Source organism: Aedes albopictus, chromosome 2 (genome assembly GCF_035046485.1).
Source record: "Aedes albopictus strain Foshan chromosome 2, AalbF5, whole genome shotgun sequence".
Taxonomy (NCBI): Eukaryota; Metazoa; Arthropoda; class Insecta; order Diptera; family Culicidae; genus Aedes; species Aedes albopictus.
Genome location: NC_085137.1, coordinates 1,315,553 through 1,325,600, shown reverse-complemented (window position 1 = coordinate 1,325,600; position 10,048 = coordinate 1,315,553). Strand labels below are relative to the sequence as shown.

General features: G+C 40.1%; 1 protein-coding gene across 1 annotated transcript; it reads right to left on the bottom strand.

Moving 5' to 3' along the window:
- Positions 1-1,204: 1,204 nt before the first annotated feature.
- On the bottom strand, positions 1,205-2,324 carry LOC109420649 (vesicle transport protein SFT2C). The gene is made up of 3 exons (XM_019695062.3): positions 1,955-2,324; positions 1,745-1,896; positions 1,205-1,684 (listed from the first exon to the last, which is right to left on the bottom strand). The coding sequence occupies exons 1-3, from the start codon at positions 2,147-2,149 to the stop codon at positions 1,414-1,416; spliced, it is 618 nt and encodes a 205-aa protein (XP_019550607.3). The 5' UTR covers positions 2,150-2,324; the 3' UTR covers positions 1,205-1,413.
- Between the last annotated feature and the right edge of the window lie 7,724 nt (positions 2,325-10,048).

The window sequence follows — 10,048 nt, the reverse complement described above, 5'->3', positions numbered from 1 at the left end:
TTTCTATAGCAATGATACACACAAAACGCTTACAGCAAAACAATAGGGCACGATCGGTGAAGTACTAGATTTGTAGTAATGAGCTGAATTTTTGTATGGTGAGAGGTATTCTCCGTTTCTGCAAGGAAATGGTACAAAAATCGTGGGTAGGTATTTATGAAAACTGCAATACAGTTTTTCAATGTTTTGCTCAAACAGCATCAAATCAGGCAAGGAATCATAATACCCACGCTTTTTGTTCCATTTCCTTGACAGAAACGACACTCGGAGGATTGAGTTTTTCCAAACTTACTTAGATGATATTTACTCGGTCAGAGGGCATCAGACCAGTAATTACCCTGAACTCTCTTTTGTTTAGATTCAGTATGGACCTGGCTTTTTCTGCACTAGGTTTTAAGAACCTTTTCGCTTGCTTGGATGTATCTGTGGCATTCCAATAGGACAGATCGATGGAGTACTAAATTTGTAGTAAATGGTGCAAAAAGCGTGGGTATTATGATTCCTTGCCTAGTTTGATGCTGTTTGAGCAAAACTTTGGGCAACAGTGTTGGTGTTTTCTCCGTTTCTTGCAACATAAACAACATAGTTATCCAAAGTTTTGCTCAAACAGCTTCAAATTAGGCAACCATTTCATTGCAGAAACGGAGAATTGACCTTCTCACCATTCTAAAATTCAGCTCATTACTACAAATCTTGTACTGCACCGAACGTGCCCCATTAGATTCTACCATGGACGTATCCTAAGTTTTTAGATTCATCCGAAGAGCACACTCAGGAACTCCACAGAAAGGTTCAGGGCCTACAAAGCTAGAAGCCGCACCTTGTCTGGCTAAATTGTCGGCGTTTTCATTTCCCTGAATTTACAATGACCTATGCCTTAAGCAACTATACGACTACATTATCATCAAACGACAGCTGAGATGCAGAACATAGAGGAATAACAAGTTTGAAAAACTGTTTAAGTTTTTGAAGAGAGCAAAAAATGTGTTCCGAAAAGGGGCTGACAAAATCGGGTCACTTATGTAGTTGGATGTCATCATGTTAACCTGTAGCTTCAGACGCGCCAACTTGGCCAATTTATTGGGGGGGCAAAGCCTGGTTTTTCTGATTTTTTGTATGGGAAAATCTGAAAATCGTCAAATATTGGGGGGGCAAAACGATGCTTGCCCCCCCTAAGTTGGCGCCTATGTGTAGCTTCATGAAATAATGATTGAAGTTTTATTGATAAGTCCTTTCATTGTACATGTACCTTTCCAAATATATATTAGGTAATACAGTTATCGTTTCCGCATCGATCACAGGGATGGCTCCCGAAGATTAATAGTAATTCTTAATTTTCAATATTGACGTCTTAGGTTCAGAGATATACTTACAAATCTAAATGGATTAGTTGAACGCTGCTCCTCCCGCTCCTTACACCGGCAGGTTGCTCGAAACCGAACTGCGAAACATCTGTCCGAAGAATTTGACCCCGGTCATGCCTCCCGGAATCGTCCCCAGGATCATCCAGAGCAGTGTGATGATTTGTGCCACCGCAAACAGCACGGTCAGAGCGGTACTTTGCTCAACCATGGCAAAGTATAGCGTTGCTGTTAGGCAACATGAGTACGATATGGACAGGGCAACCCGTTCGCGGGAGAACATCTGCCGGAACATTGCTCCGAAACCGCTCAGGAACGAGAAGCTGAAAGATAGAAGCGAATGTAATTAAAAGGTTTTAATCAATAATGTAGCCGAAACGAACCTCATGATGAAGAAGATACTTCCCAACGTGTACAGAAGGGCAAACTTTCTTGCCTTGAGGATCAGCACAGGAATGTAGAACGTTGACACGATCATACAGAACACCCCCAATCCGAGACAGGTGACAAATCCTACGATGCGTTGTATTCGACTCTGCAACCAAAGGAAACGATTAAAACAAGTAAAAAACAACTCACTGAACCACACTCACCAGCTTGGGGCAGCACGTTTCCTGGGGATCCTTGAGCCAGCTGTTCGCCTCGCTTTCCTGGTTTTTGCCGAACAGTTTACTCACCAGCCCTGGGGTAGATATCGAGGGCATCTTTGGCATTTCGAGTTTGAAGCTTTTCTTTTGATCGCTCTGCAGCAGCAGATACTCATCCAAGTCCTTCTTCAGGTCGGCCATCGTGTTGCACTTTGGATATTCGGTGGAAAATACCCTAATCAATGCAGCTTGCGCTTTTCGTTTCCTAGCGGGATTTTCCTTGTTTTTGTGTCATAAATATCAACCCACGTAGAATGTTTTGAAAGTAGAGAGGCCCACACACGGACTGCGGAGCCAGGTGTCGTTTGTTTATTTCCCGATTTTGTGATCTGTCATTGAGTGGGTTCGGGCGTGATGGTCGATCTAGCGCTACACCGCATGAGAGCTTCAAAAACACGCAAGGAAATTTTCTTCTATTTTGGACGGTTCAAATATGACGGCCATATTTTTTTTTGAATGTTAGCGCATTTGCCCAAACACGCGGCAAATCTCTGAGAAAAGGAACAGGCGCGGTTTTTGCTCCCCTTTTACTCCATTCTTATGGGAGACAATATTGCGGTGTTTCCTCAAAGTGCGGCCAGCGGCGTCATGATCGCGATTTTTTCCGCAGTCAAGTTCGCAGATTGTGAACAATCCCCGGTACCCATTTACGTAATTTATGTTTAGTCCTTTACTGTCAGAGGCAATTTACACGGAAAAATCTACGGCTATGGATATTTATTGGGTGCCAGACTGAAGGGACTGGAAGCGTCATCTCGTTTTCCGACACCTTCAGGCGTCCCCCAAGGAAGCCATCTAGGACCACTGATATTCGTGTTATTCGTTAATGATCTGAGCTACCGAATAAACTCACATCACCTCATGTACGCCGACGATCTTAAGATATACCGGATCATTAGCTCACTGGTAGATTGTGCAGCCTTGCAACAAGATGTCAACGCTGTGGCTGCTTGGTGTGCTTCAAACGGAATGGAACTGAACGCGATCAAGTGTAAGCTAATTAGTTTCAGCAAGTCGCAAACGCTGTTGACTTTTGATTACAGAGCAAATGGGATAGCGCTGGAACGAGTGAACTCCATCAAGGATCTTGGAGTAATTATGGACAGCAAGTTAAGCTTTAACAACCACGTGACCTCGACAACCGCTAAGGCTTTTGCTGTGCTTGGGTTCATCCGACGGAATGCGTCTGAGTTCCGTGATGCGTACGCCTTAAAAAGTGTTTACTGTTCACTCGTCCGAAGTATTCTCGAGTATGCGGTTCAAATCTGGGCTCCGTATAGGGAAACTCAAATCGGACGTATAGAAAGGGTCCAACGGTGCTTCGTTCGCTATGCTCTACGGAGACTGCCGTGGTCTGACCCACTGCAGCTGCCACCGTACAACGACCGATGTCAACTTATAAGACTGGAGCCATTGCGCACGCGCCGCTTGTATCTACAAAGAATGTTTGCGTACGATGTGCTTAGCAACAGGATTGACTGCCCAGAGCTTCTTCAGCAAGCGCGTTTCTTTGTACCTGCGCGCCGAACACGCCAGCGAACTTCATTCATGATTGCTCGGCATCATACAGTTTACGGCCAAAACAATCCGTTAGAGCGATGTTTCAATGCACTTAATGATGTTGATTGTTTTGACTTTAATATAAGTAGAACTCGTTTTAAGAACATTATTAGGAATAGTATATAATTAAGTATTAAATCAGTCTGTACAGCCCAGCTGAAGATGGTGAAATAAATGTAATAAATAAATAAACACAAATTTTGATGGATTTCTTTGGTGCACCGAGGTCTTGAAACTAGTCCATATGGTGCGGCCACAGAGAAACAGACGTCACACTCTCGTCGCCTCCCATCGATCCAAGCATCGATCACCTTTTTAACGGTTGATTCAAATATTCAGTAGTAGGTCGATTGACCACTCGCGGCGCTGGTATAGTTGTTGCTCCTGTTTGACGTTTGCTAACTACCGCCATCTAGTGGCGGTCCGGCCAAACACAGTACGTTTAGCATTGGGCGATTACGTTTTCGTGACGATGTTTTTTAATGAAACTTGTTCTAAGTGTTACCATAGACTAATTTCAAGACCTCGATGTACCAAAGAAAACGATCAAATTTTCGGTGACCAGTCCGGTACCCAATAAATATTCACCCGGATAAAAACTAACCATAGGGTGTTTGGTGAGAACCATTCCTGCACCATACAGTGTACCAGCTACAATAATGTATATTGTAATGAAATGGTTCGCTAAAAGCTTCGCATATTGTAGCTACTATACATTTACATTCTATTTGTATGTAACAATTTATTATACTGTTTTTCTTACGTTTGAACCATTCACTTTTCCGAAACATTTTTTTCCGTACATTTTTAATTATTTATTCAGTTTTAGATTTTTTTCCGTGCTTTGTTTTGTTGATGTTTGTGACTTTTTAATACAAAGGAAAGTGAATAAGTTGAAACATCAATTTAAAGTCAATAAAACGTAGTAAACTAGTAAAGTAAATAAAGTAGTAAACCAGAACTGCAGATCCAAGAGATATGGTGGGCTAGATATGTCAAGTGCGATGAGAGGAATACGATTGACGAACTTTATCTTTGACGTAGATCATCTTTAACATATGGACTGGACTGAATACTGAAAGAAATTTAGGTTCGTTTGTGGATTCGCTTTTTAACCTAACTTATACTTAAATCGAACTTGACAGTTTTCTCATGAGTTGTTATATATTTCCCCGTGTATTTCAAACTTTGGTCAAACTGGAGCCTCAATATTGCAAAAACGGTTAAGCACGCTGTAATGATACTTATGTACCTCGTCACCCACTTCATGCAACTACATTAGTGGTCTAATAATACTTAGCGCGCTCGGCATAGTTCCATCATGCCGCTCAAAGTGTTGCCACAAATAATGCTTAGTTTGCGAAACCTGGTTATCTGGCTGGTGGGGCATGGGAGCCTAAGCTTCAACTGTTAATGCGATCAGAGACTACTCAGACCTCGACTCAGACTTAGACGTGGCCAATCCAATATCCCGAATAAAACGGTATCATACAAAAATCATACAGGCTATCATTTTCAGATTATCCATGGTATAATAAACTGGATTATAAATCAACCATACGATAAATCATATTGATGATAGCGGTTATCATTCTCGGAGTTTCAATGATAGACCGAATGGGTTGTTAAGTATCGTTACCATTCAAAAATGCCTCTTTTCTCGAACAAAAATTTTCGAGAATCATTCATATTATAATCCCTTTATCATCGACTTAATAGTACAGGGAATAATAAAAATAAAATGGAAATATTTCACCAGTTCTGCTTTATCGACAAGAAAAAAGCACACCCCTGCAGGCACTTGTCTGATTATGTCAACTCTGTGTGTACCATTGCGCGCATCGTTGTTTACTCTTGCGTTGAAACTTTTTTTTCACTTCGTTGAAACGGGAAGGGAATCGAACTGTGGTGATTGTTGGGATTACTGCAATTTTTTCTCCAAGTGGCGTTTACGCACGGGACTATGTTGTATTAGTGCTCGCGGTTGGTTGAAAGGTGTAAAAGTTAAGAAGGTGCTTACGGAGAACTGAAAGTGGAAGTGATGTGGAAGAAGTTCTGTGGCTGTTCCAAACTTCGTCCGGAAACTTTTATTATTCATCATGGACAAAGTGCCGCGACAGTGAACAATTAATAAAACAAGCAAGAAGTTTTGTTACAAAATAAAGGCGGTGGAGTCGTCAGAAGATGCAAACTGGTTTTATATCATGGGGAAGAAAAGTAACAGAAGTAGTGTACAAAGCAAGTGGTGCCGTAAGCGGTCGTAAGTTATTAGAAAAAAAATCAGTTTGACCCCGTTTCTTGTGATTGTGGAACGTAGATGTAACTGGGGTAAGTCAAATTCATAATTGCTCCGGTTGGTTTATCTACGCTGGTTATTATGACCAAGCTTCAACGCTGAGAGCATTGAAAAATGTATCATTAAAACTATTACTGTATCATTACACGTATCATTATTATTAGTGTAATGGTGCTCGAAAAATAATAAATAATTCAATGTTTTGACCCTTAATCATTGAATTGTTCACTTATTATCAAGTGTATAATAACACAGCGTAACAAAAATTAACTTTTCATCTGTCTCAAGAGTAAACTTATGTGTCTCCGAAGGATTGTGGGCCGCTGAAGCCGAATCCGGGCTCAGATTTGCTCTAACACGTCACAATTTTGAGCTATACCTCAATTTATAGGGCGAAATATGCGAATTTGGGCTTTTTTGACTGCAAGCCATTAATCAAGGAAATATTTTTTTTAAACTATTAAAAGATAAATTGGTCAATTTACATCTAAATTAACGACTCATGCAAAATATTTCGTTTTACCAAATCGAATTTGATAGTTTTAAGCGATTTATGTTAGGTACGATATTTCCCATACAAGTCATCCTCCAAAAGTTGCATGCAAGTTTTCATACTAACATAAAATGCTTAAAACTATCAAATTTGATTAGGTAAAACGAAATATTTTGCATGAGTCGTTAATTTAGATGTTAATTGACCAATTTATCCTTTAATAGCTTAAAAAAAATATTTCCTTGATTAATGGCTTGCAGTCAAAAAAGCCCAAAATCGCATATTTCGCCCTATAAATTGAGGTATAGTTCAAAATTGTGACGCGTTAGAGCAAATCTGAGCCCGGATTCGGATTTAGCGGCACACAATCCTTCGGAGACACATAAGTTTACTCTTGAGACAAAAAAATGTTGCGCTGTGTAATTATTCCATGAATTAATATTGAACAATATGAACTATACCGTGAATTGTATTTTTCTATTCGGGATATTTTCCAAAACGCTCTGGAGAATTCCCAAAGCGCATTCTCATAATGCTAGTAAGCCTAAGATGCCATTAATACCCCGGACAGACATGTGATACGAGTATGATTTCTGTACAACGGTACGCAGTGTCAAGAAAATTCTAACAAGACTGACTTGAACTGAGAGAATTTTCAGTATGGCACTCATTTCAAGCGCAATTGTACAGTGATTCTTGTATCACATGTGTGTCATAAGTATAACAGGAGGAAAATGACAAGATAATATGACATTATATGTTTTATGCAATGTAAAACAATACGACATAAAAAAGAGAACCATTCCAAAACCATTTAATCGCAGACAGACGTTCAAGTTTGACTCAGCAGCTTGTGTAAAAAACATGGCCGCCACAAATTGCCAAGTGGCAATCAGCGAACAGATGGCGTTAGCGACGTTCATATTCAATCGCTGCCTCACATGTGCGCTGCGACCAACAACTGTCACCACGGTCGTCTTCCAGCCGGATGGCGGGAAAAGACCGCACGTGTTGCACGCTAATAATGTTTCCACATAATTTGTGCAGAGTAAATGACTTTTATTTAATGTCTTAAATCATTTGCACAAATTAGCGCAGGACTCTTGTAAAATATTTTACACATTATTACTTTTATTTTACATAGATTTGCTTGAATAAAACTGCATTTGGATGAACTTCACTCGCATTGGGAAATCTTTGTGAATGTGACGCAAATGTAGGAATGCTTTTGACAGTGTTTGTTTTGATTTTATTTTTCGGTGGGTGGTGAATTGGGTGGTAAGTGAGCGGCTGGAAGCACGTGGTTTCTGAAACTGTCAACTGCACGCGACTGCACTGTGGCAATCGGTTGCCTAGGTGTCGCTAGTGAAAATTTACATAGAAAATTTGAATAAATTTGTTCGAGCTAGAACGTCTGTCTGCGATTTAATTAAATGTATAACCAGTAGCAAAATTACAATTAAAAACAATTTATTAACAGTACATTTTATTGTTTGAAACCATACGTGTACCATACAATGTACGGTTTATTAAAACCCACGTATCAGAATTTATAACAATTCATTTACAATATAATGTATGGTTTTGCAAAAAAATATATATGGAGAAAAATATTTTTTTATATTGTTACGATACTTAACAACCCGTATAGTATATTGTAAAAATCTTATTTACAATTTACTGTATGGGTGTCTACATTACATTTTATTGTTTTTGTATTTTTTATTTTTACAGTGATGTCTACTGTAAAAATATGGTTTTAAATAGTACTGTTACAATACAACGTTCGGTTTTTCTACTGTATTTTTTATTCGGGCATAACCGTGTATTTTTTTCCGTGTAAATTGCCTTTTGTGTAAATTTTATTTACCGTGTAACACTGATCTGACAGCTCTGACAGTAAGGGACTAAACATAAATTACGTAAAGTGAGTACCGAGGATTGTTCACAATCTGCGAACTTGACTGCGGAAAAAATTGCGACCATGACGCCGCTGGTGTTACGTCTGTTTCTCTGTGGTGCGGCTGTTCGTTTCCAAGAGGGCTTTCCGCGTGGAATTTCGTGCAAATGCGCGTAAGGGCCGCGCGGTGTATATCATATGGGGCTGTCCATAAACCACGTGGTCATTTTTTTGGGACTTTTCAACCAAACCCCCCCTCCCCCTTCGTGATCATTAGTTCATACAAATTTTCAAGGTTGCGACCATTCATTTGCAAAGATTTACATTCATTTGCTATTATCTCAGTTCAGAAGCATGCTATCGAAAAACAATGTATGGATGAATTTAACCTTGTAGTTTTATCTGAAAGTTTGCCGAACATTATTGGGGTCGCACACGCATACCAAAGTCGTGAGCGAGCTGTGAAGACAACTTTACACAGCGTGAATGTAATTTACATTCACCGCGTGGAGAGTTGCCTTCACAGCACGCTCACGACTTTGGTGTACGTTTGCGACCTTAATGTTGTTCAGCAAACTTTCAGATAAAACTACAAGGTTAAATTCATTCATACATTGTTTTTCGATAGCATTAGTCTATACAAAATGGTCATTGGCTGAACCCCCCCCCCCCCCCCCCCCCCTAATGACCACGTGGTTTATGGATAGCCCCTATTGAGCACACCAGTCAATAGATAGACGTGATGCGATGAAATAATCAAGCCATGTCATTTGTAATTTATTTACTTTGATTGTAAACGATAACCTTTTAGTTGGCACTTTACATTAGGTGAACCCTGGGCAAAGGCACAACCTTGATTGCTGTCAGGTCTCGAGGCTTAAATGTATCTTTACTCTACAAAGAAAGATGCACACTCGTGGTGCCAACAAGAACCGTTACTTTTCGTGATCAAACGAAGAAGCGTCACGGTATTGCACTGTTCCCACCAAATCGAACTGCACACTATGTAAGTGTGACGGTTGAAAAGTGTGACGATAAGTGCATCCATGCAGTCTGACAGCATTTTGACGTCGAGAAATGTCACAAATTAGCACGTGGTGTGTGCTTCGCCGGATTCTTTCTCGATTTTGTTTTGATTCTCAGCCATCTGACAACTCTCCGATTCAATTTTCTCTCTGTTTTTCTCGTGAAAGATTTTGCAGTGTGGCCAGTCATGCAGGTTTGTGTGGAAAAAGTTTTCGAAATGTTGAATTTATGAAAATGATGTGGGCAACCGTGCTCGAGCACAGAAATAGTGTGATAAGTGAAGTGCATCAGAAATCCATCTTTGAAAGCAACCAGCAATAAGTGCTCTGAAGACACCGAGTCGATTGGATGCAATCGCGCACTTTTATTTGCGTTTTCGCACTCTTGAAAACTAGTGCGATAGTCCAGTGGTGAACTAAATGCGCTATATTAATCCACCGATTTATTTTTAGTGCATAGAATAATTGCCATGTGTTCCTGTATTTTCCGGTTCGAATAACAACGGTTAAGACGAGGGTTAAGACTCGACAAGCTATGAAAAATAGCATTATTGTTATGTAAGATCGATGTCAGTTCGATTTTTGCAGATACGTCCGTATGGTACTAAACGCGAGAAATCATTTTTCAAATCTGCGTGGCGGTGTAATGCGTGTTCGACGCAATGGATCAGTACCTGTTATTCTTTCTTCGCTTTGATTCTTCCCTGTTCTTCCTTTCTTTTCGTTCGTCGTCCGTCAGTCGCGTTCGTTGCGCATTTGTCATCGC

Excerpts from the sequence above, each read along its gene's own strand:
- LOC109420649 (XM_019695062.3), bottom strand. The coding sequence starts at position 2,149 with ATGGCCGACCTGAAGAAGGACTTGGATGAGTATCTGCTGCTGCAGAGC. Across the intron at positions 1,897-1,954 it reads AAACGTGCTGCCCCAAGCTG|AGTCGAATACAACGCATCGT; the intron begins GTGAGTGTGGTT and ends CTTTGGTTGCAG. Across the intron at positions 1,685-1,744 it reads AGTATCTTCTTCATCATGAG|CTTCTCGTTCCTGAGCGGTT; the intron begins GTTCGTTTCGGC and ends TCTATCTTTCAG.